General features: G+C 47.6%; 1 protein-coding gene across 1 annotated transcript in view; it reads left to right on the top strand.

Annotated features, from left to right (window-relative positions):
• HPSE2 (heparanase 2 (inactive)) overlaps nt 1–18849 on the top strand; it is a 113505-nt gene that overhangs the window by 6382 nt on the left and 88274 nt on the right. Inside the window, exon 3 of the mRNA XM_072870717.1 lies at nt 6943–7104. Within this exon, the coding sequence (XP_072726818.1) occupies nt 6943–7104 (162 nt within the window). The remainder of the gene's footprint in view (nt 1–6942; nt 7105–18849) is intronic.

The following is an 18849-nucleotide window of genomic DNA, read 5'->3' on the forward strand; positions in this document are numbered from 1 at the left end:
TTGCCGTATAGTGTGAGAAACTTCACATTATGCTGTGTAATCCTGGCATAGGTTTTCTGGGTATCCTTTCAGTTTGGGATCCATTCCTTCAGACGCCTTCAGGTAGTTGGCACTGCATCTGAACCTCGAGATTTGTGCAGCAAATCATCAGGGACCATCATTTCACCCTTGCTCAGTCTGTATTGCACAGGTGGCTTCTAGGATGCTGTGCTTGTAGCGTATGTGTGAGGGTCTTGGGTATCGAGTGGAAAGGAAGGTAATAAATGCTAAATGACCTGAGGATTCCTTTATATGTGTGTGTGGTTGCACAGGGGCTGGGGCTGACCTCAGCCAGGGCTGCTGCTCCCACTCATCTCTCCCTTCTGGCATCTTCCTGCCCTCTCCTATGCCTGGAGCCTGAGTTTATATGGTGAGTCAGTTCAGGGAACTCAGCTGGCCAAAACCTGATGGTGAGAGGTTATTGCACTTCAGCTTGCTTAGCTGCCTGAACCGATTAATGGTGTGTGACCACGGAGGTGTAGAGGGCTGGGAAAGGAAAGCCTGCAGTGAAAGGTGGGACTGCAGCAGCCTCAGCCTTGGTCAGATTAAATCCTACAAAACTGTGTCCTGAAGGTGGTGAAACTCATCTCTTGGTTCTCTGCCACAAAAGGGGTTGGTCCCCATGCCTTCTTTTTGCTCTGCGCTGTCTTTCTGCTGCTTGCCTTGTGTTGGCTCAGGCATGTTTTTGATCCTCTGCTGAGCCAGCAGAAAACTAATTCAGGAAAAAAAAAAGGGCAACTGTTTTTCTGTGAATTTAGTGAGCAGGATCATGAGGGTCATCATGAGGTATGAGGCTACCAGAGCCAGAACAAGGGAGGGTTATTGCCATGTGGCTGGGACTGCCCCTTTGGCTCCCCAGCTCATAAAAGTTTGCAGCAGGTGTTTCTGAATGAAGAACCATCCTGTTGTCCCAGTAAAAATGAACAAACAAGTTTTCCTTTATTCAAGGAATCACCTTCTGTTTCTGGTCACCCAGAGTCCCTTTTTGTCTGTCTAAGCGTCCCTCGACAGTTTAGGCATCTGTCCTTTCCGAGCTTGCAGAGGAAACAGTTGTTTTTTCACCGTCGGAGTGCTTAAAACACAGCTCCTTTGGGAGGGCTGCAGCATTTCAGACATTGCAAGCACTCAGTCCCAAAGACGGGTAAATCCTCTGATGTCCTTCGGTCTTCTGGGATTTGGCAGACCTTGGGCTGCTCCGTGCCTTGGCGTGAGCTCCGAGGCAGCCTGCTGCTCTCTAGTTCCCAGGGACCATGGCTGCAGGGAAGGAGCTGCAACCTGCTCTGCCTGGCAGGGATTTCTGTGTAAGGAGCTCCAGTGCTTAGTTGTTTCCTCAGAAATTAAAGAAAAAGGCTGTAGAAATCACCTTACCACAAGGTAAGGGAGATACTGCCTGTGCAGGAGATACTTCCAAAGATTGCCTGTTTATCTCCACTTTTTCTTTTTAAATTTCTGTTTTGCTAGAATCATGCATGAAAATTGCTTTAATAACTGCAGGAAATGGCGCAATCAAACAATTAGATCCTAATTTGTTAGCTGTTTGCTGGTATATGGGTGAGACAAAGGATTTTTATGGTTATATGTTTGGTTGTTTATAATAAGCATCCTAAATTCTCTAAAAAACATTACATATTTTTGCTAGTTCCACACTTCTTTCTGTGATACATCTTCTTCTTATGAATTAAAAGTGATTTGTGCAAAGTTACATGCATGGCAGAAATGTGTGTGACTTTTTGTATACAACTATGGGCTTTAAATTAGCAGTTGCCATTCAGGGAAAATGTTTTGAATTTATTGTGGATTGGTCTCTGAATACATTTAGGGAAGTAAAAAGTGAATCCAATGTTAGGAAATATTAAACAAGAATTGGAGAAACGTATTGAGAGCATTCTTATGCTATAAGCAAAGTAGGTAATGACATACTAATCAGTGTAAAGAATATATCTGTGTAGAATAGGGTAATAGGAGTTATCGAAGTCACAGCTTTCAGTCAGAGATCAGGTTTTTTTCAGCTTGGAAAAAATGACTGAGGATATGGTAAGTGCTGTGAACTCAGTGGCACACACAGAAGACAGTTTGGGAATGATTATTTCTGTGTTTTCATGACACAAGAAACAGGGAGCATCCAGCAGCATTATTACATATAAACCAAACAAATATGATTTATTTTTTTTATGTAGTGGGAGATAACTTGTGGAACTCATTGTCATGGAATTTTTCTTAGCTAAAAGAAAGGAATGATACTAATGTGTCAGAAATTTGCGTATTGAAGACAGACACGATGAGGACACAGTTTCTGGCTTGAGAAATCTTCAGGCTTTCTAAATAGAAGTTGTGTTCCCAATTTCACAGTCACTGGACATTTTATAATAATTTCAGCAGACAAATCTGGTTTTTAAAGCATTTTAAAATGTGTTCATTTAAAAAGTAGGTATTTTACAAGTTTGGCAACCTGCAATTCGTAAGAGTTTTTCCTGGTGACCCATTAAACATCCCTTTAACTTCTGCACTAAAACCATTTTCTAATATTCCAATTTTTTAGTAAGAATATTCCATTTTTGTTAACATAAAATAGTTTGTTTTTTTCCCTTTTAAATTCACTTTCTAAGAATGGGAAGCTGAAGCGAACAGTCCCATTAGGAGGACGGGCAAACTCGGCTTGTTCTGGTGCCACGGCAGTGGTGGCTATGGCTTTTGCTGGAGTGGCGATGGCTGTGGGCAGTGCTCGCTCCCACGCACGCAGAAAGATGAGTTACTTCTCCTCTTCACCCTTCCGTCACACATCCCTTTGACCATAACCATATCCCTCTGCTCTGTCCACATAAACCTGGGTCTGTGTCCTCCTCCTCGCGTCTTCCAGCTGATCAGCCGCAATAGCCCGTGTCTACTCCGTGACTCCAGTGACTCCTGGAAGGGAGCTGCCTATGGGCGGATGGATGGCGGCATGAGCCGTGGGACGGGCACTTGTACACAGGCCACACTGATGCCGTGTAAATTCCTATGTGCAGAAGCTCGCTCTGTGGGTCAGGGAAACCCTCCCCTGCAGGCAGCTGGGAGCTGTCTCCGTGTGCTCCGTGCCATCCTGGAGGTTTCACAGTTTGGGAGCTCTCTGGCCTGGTACTGGTATGGTGGGAAAGGGTTAGTGCAGCCCCTTGGTGCAGGTGACTCTCAGAAAGGGACTGCTAAGCTCAGCCAGTCCTGGGATGCCGTGGGATGGGCGTCTTGCCCTGGCACGGGCTTGCTGTGCTTGTGTCGCTCCTGAGGGGTGTTCCGCCGGTAGATTCGGTGACCTCCATAGGCGGCGTGCGTGTAAGCGCCGGAGATGTACAGATCCCAAGGCGGGACAGAGAAATGTGCAGGCACTCGGAAACACGGCACGGCCTTTGCAAAGCAGCAACCTCCATCCAGGGTCCGCAGCCTGCCGCGGGGAGAGCTCCCGCAGGAGCCCGACATCCCAGCCGCTCCCGGCGGGCGGGAGGCAGGCGGGGGTGGGGGCCGAGGCGGGTCCCCCCCCGCCCCCCGCCGCCGCCGCCGCCGGGCTTTCCCGTCCGTGCGCCGGTGTCTCCCGCCAGCCGCAGCTCACCTGACCGCCACACGGGTGTGCTCCCGCCATACCGCACGGCGGCTGCCGGACCCGGCACCGCGGCTGCCGGCGCCGCGGGACCCGGGCCGCCCCGGAGCGCCGCGCCGCCGGGGTCCGCCCGGCCCTGCCGCCGCCGCGGGAGGCTGAGCTGGCCAGGGTACTGACCCGGCCCGGCACGGCCCGCCCCGGCCCGGCCCCGGCCCCGGCCCCTCTCGGGGCAGAGCTCGTCGTCTGCCGTGTTTGGAAGCCATTTGGCGTCCTCTGGGGCTCCCACATCTGGAGTTCTTCTTTCGCACTTCTGGCAAGAGCTGCTTGGTTTCGTGTTTTGCTGGGTAGTTTGTTTCTATTTTTTTAATCGACGTTCAGGAAGGCAGTGTCCTTCACCTGGAGCTCCCGCTCGGGGGCTGCCCTGCCCAGCACCTCCTGGGGTACCCCCGTCCTTGCGCTCCGTGCATCTTTCCCTTTTCTGTCTCTTCCTTTAAGATTTGAAGGCTGCGGGCTCCTTGCTGGCTGGTTCCCTTGGGTTGCTCTTGCTGAGATTCCCCCTGAGCCTCCAGCAGCTGTGGCCTGCCATCCCTCTTCCCTCGGTGCTGCTGGTGGAGAAGAGTGGTGCGGAGGTGCCCTTGCCTCCTCCCTGCACCGAGTACAGCCTGGTGGGGTCTGGATGACCAGGCACTGAGTTCTTTGGGGAGCTCCATATCCCAGACATCTGCCCACTGTTTAAGCTGGAGCTATAATGAATGTGGGATCCACATCCATTTTTAGGTCTTGGACAAGCTTCTTGGGTCCTTCATCAATCTGAGAAGCCAGGACCTTGCATGCCTTGCCTCTGCTTCCTGAATGTCTGCAGTGGCAGCTCTCTGAGAACCCCGTGAAGATGACTGCCAGAGGGTGCCCCTACTTTCTGTGCCCTGCATGCCTTCTCCCAGACTTCAACATCTAAGGAAACACCAGGGATTTGTCTGAATGTGACTTGATTTCCTTGTGCTAATCCCTGTCACAGCAGCTCATTACGTAAGGACAGGGCTCCAAACGCTGCTCCTGCCCCTCGTTCCTGGGTCTGGTGCCATGGGCCTGCCCTTTGTCCCCAGACCCTTCTGACCGTGCACACAGGGCCATCCCTTGCCCAACTGTGTGTTTGCTGTGACCTGTGCTCCCCGCAGATGGAGGTAGGGGTGTCGCACAGACCCACTGCCACGTCCCCTTGCACTCTCCAAGGTGCTGCCCTGGGCCCTGACTGGGAGGGCAGGGACCCTGGTCCCAGGCCAATGGTTCCTCCACAGGGGTCCACATTGCCCCTGGTTTGGGTTTTAGGAGCCCTCCATCCCTTTTAGGAAACAAACTTGTTTTGACCCAGCCTGGACTCCCTTATAGCAGTTTGAGGAGAACTGGAGACAGTGTATTGACCATCTAGTTTCAAACCTCTCTGCCTCTCAGTCTTTTCCTCCTTCAGGGCCTCCTTGATGTGTTTTGCTCCATTTTGCCTTGGGGGTGGAGGGTGTACAACTGTTGCATTCAGTTCTATAGGAAAGGAAATCCATCACCCAGGAAGGTGAATGACTATTCATGAGCTCCAGGTGATACCAGTAGCTGTTGTAATAGCCTTTCTGGTGCGGGAGAGTGATAAGGTTGTGTTTCTCAATCTTCAGTTCTCCAAATATCTCACACAACAGGGGTTCAGGATTGTATCATTCGTTACTTGGGCAGAGTTTGGGTAGGCCCAAATCCTACTCAGTGTCTCCCTAACAGGTTGTGCACCAAAAGCACGTGGTTGGGGAGTATGTGCTCATTATCTGCAGAGGAACATTATTCCTTCCTCTTGCTTCATCTCATCTCTCCCCATTAAAGCCCCTGTGCTGGATGTGGAAATACTGAGCCATATTTTCATGCTAGCTGGATGCTGCCCTATCTCCACTGCTGAGCGTGCTAGCTGTAGGTGGGGGAGAGAACTCACATCCCTAACTACAGAACACCGGTGCTTTTATGACATTACTGTTCTGAGCAGTATTTCTTAGGCAGGCTTTAGAGGAGCTATGTCAATCCCAAGCTATGCAGTAAAGAGAGAGATAGAGAGCAGCCTGGGCAAGACAAGTGTAGTGACTCTAGGATCAGACTCAGAGACAGGAAGATCATGAGGCTTCCAGTCCTCCACCCCACCTTTGGAGGGGGTTCCCTGCCAGCCCAAGACATAGCAGAGCTTTGAACCTAGATTTGCGGAACCTGAGATTTGACACCTGAAAGACAAAGGCATGAGTATTGGAAACAACTTTGGTGTTCCTTGATGTGCGTAACAATAATGGAGCTGGAGAGTGTGTGTCGAGCAAGATGTCACTTTCTTCTGAAAATAAGCTCCTTCAGAAACTTCTAGGTAGATGGGATTTAAACCAAGCAAAGCGCTGCCTCGTGATGCAGAGGGTGACCTCATGCAATGTGGTGGAAGAACTCCAACTTCCATCCTTCCTTATCAGTGCTGGCCGCCTAAGGTTTTGTAAGAATTAGGCACAGCATATGGTGCCTGTAGATCTGAGCATGTTACAGAGTTTATTAAACTCAGAAAGGGACCTTGCAAGGACTAGTTTGCACCACTCCTCTCCTGTTTAGAGACTGGACACATCTTACTTGATGCTTGTTCTGCCCTGCTACCCCCATCTTTGCATTTCCCCAGCAGGTGAGTAGTTCTAGAAGAGGGAATATCTTATTCTTATTCCACAATATGACTTAAAAAATGCTCATATGAAGAGAAAACAGTTGTTAAATAAGCTTCCTGCCTCCTGAATGGAATGTCAGGAGTTAGAAGTGTACAGAGACCTGTCATAAGCCATGCTGACCTAACTCTAGCTGGGATAGCTGCAGTGAGGGTAAACAAGGTGAGAACAAGCCTTCTTCATCACTTCTTTGACAGGCAAGGGTAAATGGAAGCCAGGGGTCACCAGAATGGGATTTAGTATTTTCTCATTATTTAATGTCAAACACACCAGTAACAGGGTCATATTATAAATGTTGGGAGACTTGTGTGCTTTCCTGCAAGAGAGGGGTCATCATTGTAAGAGATCAACTGCTAGGCAGGTGAAGGATGGAAGGAGCGGTAGGTCGTGTTAGCATATTAAAGTCAATGATTTGAGCTTTCTGTGGGAGAAAAGGAGACTTGTGCAGAGGAGGTTCATCGGATAGGTGGATCCCAGGGGTTTGGACCCATTTTTTGGGTTGCTCGTGCTGAGTGATGGTTGTGTGGCTGTCATGTTGGCTGGTTCTGATCCAAGCGTCTGGTGAAAATGAAAGCTGAGGTTTGGCCATCTCCCTTTTTTCTTTCCCTTTTGCTGTAGACATTGTTCGCAGCGACATTGCCCTGGATAAGCAGAAAGGCTGTAAGATCGCCCAGCATCCTGACATAATGTTGGAGCTACAGAGGGAAAAGGCAGCTCAGATGCACTTGGTTTTGTTAAAGGAGCAGTTTTCAAACACATACAGCAACCTCACATTAACAGGTAAGGCTGCAAGACCAGCTCTGGAGCCAGGAGCTGGGGCTAGTTCTTGCTAACTCACAGGTGTGTTAAAACCCTCGGGTGCTTCACCTCTGTATGAATCAGCATCTCTCTGGCTGCCTCTGTTTCCTACCAAGATTACTGGGTGCTGGGAGGGAAAGAACCTGCAGGAACTCGTGGTGGACGCATAAGGCCTCTGCGGCTGGCACCTATGCAGGCACTCCAGATTTGGTGCCCCTGGACAGAACGTTTTCTGCAGTCTGACCTAAGCAGAATACCACGGCACGTGAAGTGCTGGAGAAATCTCCCTGCTAACTGTTCACGTCGATGGGGCTGCAGCAATTACTAAATTTGGAGTCCTTTAAGCTGCAGCTGATTTTTTTTTCTTTCCAGAGCATGCACTTTGTGTGAACCCAGTAAATACTAAAGAGCAAATATAAAGGGATAATGGCCCAGACAGAGATGAGAGGATACTCTTTTTCTGGCAACTGTTTGTATTATCCAGGGAACAGAATCTCAAAGGATGGAGGAGACTGCCACATTTTGGATACACATTTAATGGTGCTTGTAAAGGACTGATGTCTTCAGGCAGTGAGCGGGCAGAAGGATGGGATCCCAGCAGCCAGCAGTGTCCTTTCATAGCTGTTCTCCTTATCACTACAGCTGGATGAGCCACAGACGATGGGAAGGAGGAAGAGACTAATAAATCAAACAAGATCCCCTTCTCCTCTTGCTGGGTCCCTTTCCTGTGAAAGGCAGGGAGGCATCTGATTTTTATGGGAGGGAGGGCCCTGTGCTCTGGCTGGGGAGGAGATGGCAAGTCCCGTGGTGGCCCCCCCTGCTAGTGGGCTGGGAGAGGCAAGCGGGTCCTGTGCAACCTCCCCCTCCTCTGCTGCCATCCCTAATTCAGTGTCCAGCCCCTGTCTTTAAGCCAGCACAGGTCTGCGTCCTTGCCAGGGACAGCAGTGCACCAGTGAGCTCCGGCTCTCGTGGGGACATCGGCTGTGCTGGACCTCTCGGGGACCCCACAGAGGTGGGGTGGCAATACCAGGGCTGGCAGAGGGCTCAGCCCCGGGGGGCTGTGGGCACTGGGGCCGCGAGCATGGCTGAATCACATCATTCTTGAAAGCTCAGCATTTAAATGGGATCCTCAGAGCCGTTTCTCATTCTCTGTAACGTAATCCACTTGGCTGTTTATTCCCAGTACAACTGCTGGAATCAACATTGTCAGCTTTTCCCCTGACAACTTGCTTACTTTCCACTAAACAAACTTCCCTCGAGAAGAGAAGCTGCTCTCCCCTATCCTCCTTCCCTCACTGCTTCAAAAGCTCTCCGGCATTGCTCACATTTTTTACAGAACCTGCAGAGCAGAGGTGCTACCTGGTTATCAGCTCAGCTCTTAGCCTTTCCAAGTGTGTTTACAGGATAGTTCAGAAGGTTTTAGCTCTAACTCTCTAGCGGGGAGAGAGCAATTTCACTGGAATATTACCCAAAGAACTATTTTAATGTCCTTTAACTCCCTTTGAATGTGAGCAGAGCAACTTCATAATTGTTATGAAGTTTAATCTTTTATTTCATAGGCATAGTCTGAGAACATGGACTCTAGACAGCTAAGCATAATATTTAACTGGAACTCTACTAACTTGTGTAAATATTTCCCTTCTCCATGATGGATCTGGTGTTTGGGGTGGGCAGAGGGGGTTGTACGTCTGTTGCAGAAGGTCATTCCTTACCTTCAAAATTCAATCAGCCAGAGTTTGCTTGAGGACTTCTTTTTGTTCTGCACAGTGTTTTTGTACAGTGCTGTAGGGAGTCCTCAGATCAGCAGCAAAGTACATGGGGCAAGGTTCAGGAGCAAGGATCCGGACCTGGTTTGGGGAGGGACAGAGAAGGACTGAGTTTACAGGGATGGAGTATCCAGGGGATCCCTGAGAACAGGGTTTCCTCCCTGGAGGTCTGTATCCAGGAGTCACTTGGCCTCATGCAGTGCATGGACTGTGGATGACCCTCAGTACTCAGTGTCCAACTTAGACTGGAGAAATATTCAACCCCCCGCCTCTGAGAGGGGCTCCTACTACTGCTAGTTCCTGCAGCACTTTAATTATACCAAAGAAATGTAAATGGAGTATCTTGCCCAAAGTCATGTGAGAATAAAGGTTCTTTATGATGGGATAGCTACTCTAGGAGAGCTTGAGAGCAGGAATGCCACCGTGAGGCATCTTTATTCCCGTGCTACTACCACCACCACTGTAGTGATTTGGATAGAAAGTCCCCTTCTCTTCCTCCTCCTCACAGCTGACATAGTTATATGAGCAACTTGAAAGACTATAGATCAGGCCTCCCACGCTGTCTGCAAGTGTGGGCAAGTGATATTGCCATCAAACTTCCATGCGGTATCCTCATGGCTTTAAGAATGAAAGCTCTTAGAGTGCAGGGAGTGTGATTCTGCAGTCCCCGTGGCATCAATGTAAATCAGGGGCTGTTTCAAATCTATTCACCAGTTGCACATGGTTCCCAATGTGCTCCTTATCTCGGCGATCTGGCAGGGTTGTGGTTTTGCACTGGGATTTAAGCTGCTCCCAGCAGCAGGTACCTCCAAGGTAAGAGGGTGTCTTAAAATGAAATGTGTTTTTTTGTGCTAAGACACAACTGAGACTGAGTGAAACCAGGCAGTCTTTCTGGCTCTTGTTCCTCCAGGAACACATGTTAGACTCTGGCTTAGGCCACTTCGGTTTCTCTAGACAAGTATGAGCTTTCCTCGGCTCCTGTCTGCAGGCTTTCTCTTGCATCTTGCATTTGCTTTCTGTACGTGATCTTTCTAGGCTTACCGAGCCTGCCTCTCTGAGATGAGTGATAGTCTTTGATCTGTGACAGTACTATTTAAATGCTGTATAACATTTTGAGGCTTATTAATCTTTGCTGCTTCCGCCTTGGTGCTCAGAGACAGGTATCTCGTTTCACAGATCAGCATCTCTGATGCTCTCGGGTGAGCCCGTGGTAGAGCAGGGGGAGAGTGCACAGCATCGCCTGCTCTCCTCTGGGAACCGGCGCTCTCAGCTCAGCCTGCAGTGGGATAGGGGAGGAGGAGGAGGAATCTTTCACTAGAAACACTTCTCTGCTCCTTCCCAGTCGAGTTAGGTGGAGCAAGCGGTGATTCTTTGATGGCTTGTATCAGCAGGAGTAGAAGTTGCAATCATCATAGCAGGCTCCCCTCCTTTGCAGCCCTCAGGAGAAATGTCCAGGTGACAGTAAGGTGATTTTGGAGCCCTGGAGCTGAGGGGTGAATGCACAGCACTGGGCTGGCAGCGGGTGAGGTGTGAGGAACTGCCTGGGGCAGTGGAGATACGACAAGCATGCAGGTTTTAGGGAGTGAGATTGTGGTGAGTGGGGCAGCAGCAGGCAGAGCTTTGATAGATTAAATCTGAAACCCTCCATCTGTGGTGCCAGTTTGGGCTGAGTTAATGTACTGCATTTGTACTTTAAGAGATTGGATATCTGCAGGTTTCTGCACTGTTATGAAGTAAAGCCTGTTCAGCCTAGTAGAAGAGGGAATTGCTCAGGTCAATAGACATGTGAAAAACTGTCCTCTCCTGTATTAACGTGAAGTGTTAAGTGTAACTGAGCTTCCCAAGATACAAGGACGTACCATAAATTTGCTTTCAGGAGTTCCGTCCTGAGGAAACAAAATAGTGCCCCACTTCTCATTCCGAAGAGTGGAAAAATGTCTCTTCTCTCTGTGCTACCTTCTGCTTGAAGCTACAATGCAGATTACTTTGCTCATCAAGAGACTGGTGATGACAGCTCCCCAGCCTGTCCTACCACACCACACCTGCACTGAAAAGCTGGTGAGGAGACAGCAAGGTGTGTGGTGGGAGCCCCTCACCCTGTCACATCATGCGACACAGCCTCTAAAAGCAGCAGTTAAGGGAGGAGACTCTCCCTGCAGGGTACATAATGCTCCCCGTTGATCCTCCATCGTCCCACCCTGCTGAGGGTGTTAGCGGAGAGTCTCTTCCAGCTGCACTGAGGGAGATGGGGTGGATTAAAATCAGGTGGGAGCTGCTAGGAACAGAGTTGAGAGCTGCTGAAGAGTGCGTTTCACTGTCTGTGTCCAATGTTGCAATCAGGTGTTTTACATGGGCTTCCCATTACCCCTGTTAAGGTTGTTAGATAACTTAAACTCTGCTGTAACAGCAGTTGTGAGCTCTTTGTGAAGCTCTGCTTGCAAAAGGCCACTTCTGGAGATGTTAGCAACCAGGCAGAGACCCTTTTCATCCAGGATAAGTGGTATGGGTACGGGAGGTGGTGGTGGTGATGGAGGGCATGTGCCAGCTTTTCTTAAGTAGGGATGCACAGTGGTGGCACAAGTGGGAGCAAAGCAGATCATGTGGGAGCAGAAGTGTGTGTGTGGCTACTGCAGAGCAATCATGCATGGGGTAGCATGGGTCAAGGATAAGGGCAGTGTGTCTGTGTGAAGAGCTTGCAAGAGAGAAGCTGCCCCTCAGAAATATGTTTTTCTCCTCTGCCCTGAAGACAGTGAGAGCTGCAGTTACCCTTGTTCCTTGGCAGGGAATCACATGCCTCAGGTTGAGCACCTGTGACATTTGTGTTTCCTGCACTTGTGAACCTCCCCGGGTGGTTTTGTGATTCCTGCTGAATGCTGTGGGGTTTGTGAGATGGTGGTCCTGGAGCAGGGCATGTCTGCAGGGCCTGGGACCTGTCCTGTGGGGTGCTGGGTCTGGAGGGGGCCATGGCTCAGAGGCTGCTCTTGTGAGAGGGTCTGTGCAGAGAGCAAGGCATGGAGCTGGCTATGCTTTTGGTGCCTGTGCTGCCAGGAGGAAAGGCTGTTCTGCTTGTTTTTGCTGGAGTTTTCCCCAGATATATGGTTTTATCTCCAGTTATAGCTAACTCCATGGGGCTGGAGGGGGGGGCCACCTTTTGAGATGGGACCTGGGGGGGTTGTTGCAGAGGTAGGTGCAGCTTCCTTGCCTTTTTGGCACCTTGTTTGGGATCAGCAGCCTAAACATCCTGTGGTCTGCACAGCAGTGATAGGTATAATAGCTGTTTTACTGGGTGCTGCATCGGGATGGTCGGCACTGCGCTTGCTCTCTGGCTTTCCTTCAAGGAGAGTGCTCTCTGGGGCTTTGCAACAGGACTGTGAGTGGCTTTCAGATCAGGCTGTCTGCCCTCCTGTCTGTTGCAGCCCGTTATGTTATACACGTTATCCACAGCATTGTACAAAATAGATCTGAAAAGGACCTCAAGAGGGCATCTTCTAGCCTTTTCCGTGACAAATCGGCTGTACCTGGACTCCGCTTGGGGAAAGGTGTGTAAGGAGAGGCAATATCTTCTATGTGACCAGCTGATACAGTTGGAAAAACAGATAGACTTTGGGGGGCTTGAACCCTTTGTTGGGGCTGAAGAAGAAAAAGCAGCATTCAAAGCTAAATACACAGTGAAAATAATTTCCCTGAGTTTGTCTCCTTGATTAGCACAACTGGGGTACTGGGGGAGAAGTCATGTCAGCAAGGGGAAGACAATAATGTCATCAGCTCCTATGGGAAAGAGAGAGAGAGAATTGCTGTGAAACACTGGGGAGTTTCCTGGGAGAAAGGGACCAGAAAAATTGTAATATGTCATTAAAACAGTATCTGTACCGAGCCCATAGTTAATGGCCAGCAGAGTTGCTGGGTCCATTTTGAGGGTGGTTTGCAGGTTTCTTCTGAAACCTCAGGACCAGAACCGAGGGGATGGTGCTGGGAAAAATAAACCGTGAAAATCAATCTCTTGTAACTGATTATTTTTGTGCCATTATCAGTTGTTTATATGAGCTCATTGTGAAGCAAAGTGGCTGTTTGTTTTTATTACACAGCTTTCTGAGGGTGTTTGGTGCGTAGCTGAAATACATTGCGTTCCTGGGCATGCCTGTGTAAAGCCAGCAGGTTATTGGGGCTCAGCGGCTGGGCACCCCCGTTGCCCAGGTTGTGGGGACATCAACATTAACTGATTCAAATGGTGTGGCTTTATCCTTGTTCTTCAACCTCCTGTGGTGGGAGAGATGCACGTTCCCTCAGCAATGAGCTCTAGGGCGTAATTATCTATATCATTATGGAGTTGGTGTTTTTAAAATCTCTTGCTTCAATTTAAGCCCATTATGGTATGTCTTCTCCCCGTGGACATGGAGAGCAACTTACAGTACTCCTTTCCTCTTTGCAGAAATCTTTTACATATTTGAGGCTTGTTATCATGTTTCCCCAAAGACTTTTGTTCTCTACACTGAACAACTGCCTTTCTTTTGCTCTTTCCTCATGGCCATGTTATTTTCAAGTTGAATGACACATGCGTGGTTGATTCTGCCTCTTGAGGTCCCTTTCAGTCCTCTCTAAAACTTTTTGTGGTTCTGTGTTTTGTTGGTGTCCCTTGGGCTTTCTCTGCTTGGTCTGGGCTGTTTTTGAAGTGCGTTGCCTTGAAATGAGCCCAGTATTGTAGCCGAGGCCCTTCTTGACTGAGAAGAGCAGCAGGGTTATTTCATGTATCTGGTGTGTGACACTCCTGTCTGTATACCCCTGCATAATCATGGATTTTTTTGGTACAGTATTGCTTGTTCATGCCTGCACTTTTGTGTACCATTTCCCAACCAGCTGTGCATTCCCTGTATGGAACTTCATCTAGACTCTATTTTCCTAATTTTCTAATTAAAATGTTATCTGAAACTGGAGGTAAAGCCTTGCGAAAGTAAAGGTGTATAACATCTGTTGCTTCTATCTCACATATGAGACCTTTTTGCTCTGTCAAAGAGAAGGCAGGTTGGCTTCACGTGGCAGGGCTATTGCTTCCAGCCCTTCCTCACAGATGGATTATTTGATGATTTTTCAGATTTTTTCCAGGAATTACAGTTGTGTTGACTGGCCTGCAATTTCCTTGAGTTTTCAACCTGTTGAATATAGCCACTACATTTGCCCTTTTCTAGTCTTTTGACATCTCATTTGTCTTCCAGAAATTCCCAGAGATAGCTGCTGACAGACGCCAGCCTATTTGACAACATCAAACTTCAGTAATCTTCATTCTGCTCATGTGCTACTATGCCTTACACTTCTACTCTGCTGCTTTTAATTGCATTAACTTTGTGGTCTTGGTTATCCTTTTTCATGAAGTCTGACCCAACAAAAGCTTTAAATGTTTCAGCTTTGTCTCTGCAACTTTGTGAGTTGTTGGCTGTTGTGAAATTGTGTCCCAATTTATACCTCTCTGCTTCCTGAGACAGCTGTGAGCCAAACCCCTGGGATCCCCTGCCTCCTCTTACCCTAATTAGTAGTTTTACAACTCGTTGTGTGCTGACGGCGTGTGTGTGTGTGTGAGAGAGGTCATGAAGGTGAATCTCTTTTTCAGGTGACATTCTCTGGTCTGTTAAGCAACACTTTGGCTTTCTCATTATCTGATTTGGTTATTGCTTTTGTAACTGTGGGGAATGGGGCTTCTTATGACGTGTTCAGTATTTATTAAATTCAATTTACTGTCCAATTTAACTAGCCTCACAAGAGAAGATATTTTATAAATTGTGTATCTTAAAATTAGCAATTATACGTACATTATAATATGTAATGTCATTACCAGAACCAGCCAGTTCTGGGTGCTGTGTAGAGAATAAAGAAAACACATAAACCTAACAGAAAACAGATTTCGGTGGGAGGGGGAGGGCTGACATGCACTAACAGCTTTGGAAGGGCTTGTGGCGTGTTCGGTGGCATAAACCAATCTATTAACCTTTTCTCCCTGCTCAGGAGGTGAAGAACTCTTTGGTCTCTCTCTTCCCACCAATGTAGTCATCAAATGTCTCCTTGTTACTGCCAGTGATCCCTGTTGTGAGTGGTTTCTGTCGAACACTTAGCTCTCTTGCTCTGTCCCTCTCTCCTGGTGCCGTTGCTTTGTGCTCATCCACGTCAGCCTGATGGAGTTTCCATTTCTCCTTCATGTGCTGCAAGCCACGGAGGAGTCTGATTTACCCTTATCGTACCCCCACAGTAAGACAATTTGCATTTGTTCCCTTATCTTGCTGCATGTTTACAAAACACCATCTTTCCTGAACTCCCTTTTCACTCTGCATGAAATCTCATTTGCCAACCCTGTGAGTTTACTAAAGCCTCTGTCCTTACACTGCACTGCTCTTACCCTGCTGCTTTTTTCCCCTCTATTCCTAATGAGCACAAACACTCCTTTCTGGCTCCCTTGACCACGATGCTTTCCACCTTTTTGTTTTTTCCCCAGTTTTTCCTCTGCTGATGGGAATCAAACTTCGAGCAACGTCCTCGAGCAGCAGTTTTGTTCCTGTCTCTTCTTTCACAATTTTTTTTCTTGGAGCATTCCAGGAACTTTATGCAAGGCTGTGTCTGTCTTCCTTTCCCAGCAAATGTGTGGGCAGTTAAAGGTCCCTAATTACCAGTGGGTTCTGTGTTTCAGATGCTCCCAATAAGCCTGTGCTTCTGATCTCCCTGATTTTGTAGCCTAAAGCAGACCCCCAGTGTGCCAGTGTCTGGGCTCCTTCCACTCTTGCGTTACACAGAGGTTTTTATACCTGCCCTTTGTACTACTGAATTTCACCCCCTGCTTTGATGCCGGGCCCCAAGATCATCCAGACCTTATCGTGTGATGTTTCTCATCCTCTGCTGTGCTGCTGATAATCTTCCTCTTTGTCAGCATCATGCTTAACTTTGGCTTTCAACCCCTGGAGCTTACTTTGCCTCTCGCCGTCAGGTTAGAAACCCCCTCTCCCCCTCTGCTAATGTAACTCCTATGAGCAGCAGTCAAATCTTGTGGATTTTCCTCTTTCATAAGCTGAATAGATTTGGCTCCTTAAGCTTGACTTTGCCAAAGTCCCTTTGTAACTCCTCCTTTGTCCTGTGGCCATGCAGGACAGACTTTCCATTGTGGAGATACAAGCTCTATATTGTTTTCCCGTACGTGTATTATCTTGCGCTTGGCTGAATTAAAGTACGCTTGGTTGGATGGTGGCCATTTAGCCATACAAATTGGATCTTAGGGTAAATGGGGGCTGTTTTGTTCGTTATTTACTAACCTATGTTTGTGCTATCTGCAAGCTGCCTCTAAGGATCTTGTATTTATCTAAGTGATTTGTAAAAACACTGCATCCTGTGGGATGGGAAGCAGGCAATGGATATGTTTTTGTCTCATCAGCCACTTCTATCCATCTAGTTACGCCAAATTATTTCTATTAATGCAAGTTCTTAAATCAAGCTATAACATCAGTTAGACAGGACTTGATTCTGTACAACATATGTTGGCTGGTAATTAGTTGAGACATGAATATAATGAATTATCAGTAGATTCTCATATTGGCTTTTAATTACTCTGTCTAGGTCTGCTGTCAGGCTGACTGCCTGTCGCTCCCTACGTCAGTTAGTCCTGCCCAAGCACTGGCACGGAGTTAGGGCTCTCCTACCCTTCTAGAATTACTTGGCATTCCGAGATTTATTAAAAATTAGCATCAGCAGGTCAGAGATCTCCTTAGCATGCTCGGAGGTGCAAATTATGCAGGGTAGGTGATTTAAGTGTTTATCTAAAGCAGATGTTATCTAATACATCTCTTGGTCATTAGTAAACTGTGAAGTACATCATCTTATGATGAGTTCATCATGGTATCTTTTTCCCAAATACAGAGTTCATATATTTATATTTTTGTAATTACACTGGTAATTTTACCGTGTGTACAAAATAATGGATCTATGTCTCTGTTCACATTCCCCTTCTTCCCTCTATATTTAAATTCCCACTATTAACTTGGCAAGGCATGAACTTTTCCATTGTGTTTTTTTTAAATACTTTATTAATTTTCTACACTTTGTAATTTTCAGTTGGTTGCTATTTCTTTAGCTTTACAATCGTGGCTTATATTATTTTCTGTTATTGCTGTCTATACCACTGCATAAGGATGGGTTTTCAACCAAAATCCCCTTCCATCATTGCTGTGGTTTAACCCCAGTTGGACAACCAAGCACCACGCAGCCACTTGCTCACCCTCCCCACCTGGTGGGGTGGGGGAGAGAATCGAATGAGCAAAAGTAAGAAAACTCGTGGGTTGAGATAAGAACAGTTTAATAACTGGAACAACAACAAAAATTGTAATGAGAAGGAAAACAACAAGAGAGCGAGAGAGGAACAAAACCCAGGAGAAAACAAGCGATACAACTGCTCACCACCTGCCGACTAATGCCCAGCCTGTCTCCGAGCAGTGGTTGCTGCCCCCCAGCCAGCTCCCCCCAGTTTATATACTGGGCATGATGTCATATGGTATGGAATAGCCCTTTGGCCAGTTTAGATCAACTATCTTGGCTGCGCCACCTCCCAGCTTCTTGTGCACCTGGCAGAGCATGGGAAGCTGAAAAGTCCTTGACTTTTCACCACTTAGCAACAACTAAAACATCAGTGTGTTACCAACATTATCCTCATACTAAATCCAAAACATAGCACTATACCAGCTACTAGGAAGAAAATTAACTCTATCCCAGCTGAAACCAGGACAATCATGGTGGTGGAATATGCTGATTTTGGCCATCTAAACCACCTAAAAACAAACTAAAGAAATCCTTAAATATTATTTTGGATTCTTTTGTCCAGTATTTTCTTCCCAGTAATTTAATGAGATATTTTTTTCTCAGCCTGGAGAAGTTGAAACACCTTGTGTATGTATTTCTGACTGGGATTACAGTCCCACTAGCTTTTCTCAACGGCAGGCTTTGAGAAAGTGGCTGCTGATGTGGACAGAGCAGGGAACTCTATCTGGTGAGTTCTCTGCATTTTTTAAAAAAATTCCTAGCAACTTGTGATATAGCAAAAATTTTGCTGCATTCAGAGGAGTATCGCCAGCTTCAGTGCTCCAGCCACCATCCCTATGTATTTGCTCCCCATGAAAAATCACAGGAAAGGTTACTTATGTGCTGCTGGGACACTTGCAGCCGGGAATTGGGGATGTGTGTCTGTGGCGTGCAGGATAAATCTCTGACAAACCTGTGCTTTGTGGCTGGGCTAACTCATGGAGAAAACAGAGAGGAGAGGCATGGTGGGTAAGCCTGGCTTGGCGGGGAGCGACAGGGATAATCTCTGCGGCCGGACCCTGGCTCCTGCCTGAACCACACTGCTCGGTGGGGGCACTGCCTGCTGGTGGGAACGCAGTTTGGTTCCCAAGGCTTGTTCTCCGGTTGCTCGCTCTAACCCCTTTTCCATCTGTCCATTCATTTATTATTTACCGCTTTCTGTTGCTCTTTTCTTCGTTAGCTGGTTCCCGATGCTCCTGGCTCAGGAAGGGGCTGTCTTATGGGGAACATGAGGGCAGCAGCAAACACCGCTGTACTGCTGCTCTGCCAGCCCTTCTTGTTGCGGGGACAGGAGCGTGTGGCATACACAGTTAATTAAATTATTTAACACTTTTTCCAAGTTGAGAAAAGGGTCAAAATCCTGGAAATGAGGTTCACAGTCCCACATGCAGTCTGCGCTCTGCTTTTTCAGAGGCTTGTACTGGGGATGGATATGCTGGGGTGGGAGAGTAATGTGAGAGCCTGTGGAAGTGCACGCTTTGTGCAGCTAAAAGTGGTGTGGGGAAGAGTGAGGTTACAAGGTGTTCAGAAGAAATTTTGGATCTCTTTTTACTTCGTTAAGTTTTATATTGGGTTGCTGTGCCAAGAGACACAATCATTGACTTTCTTAAAGAAATGGAAAACTCCATTAATTTACTCC

The sequence above is a fragment of the Ciconia boyciana genome, chromosome 8 (genome assembly GCF_034638445.1).
Source record: "Ciconia boyciana chromosome 8, ASM3463844v1, whole genome shotgun sequence".
In the NCBI taxonomy this organism is placed as follows: Eukaryota; Metazoa; Chordata; class Aves; order Ciconiiformes; family Ciconiidae; genus Ciconia; species Ciconia boyciana.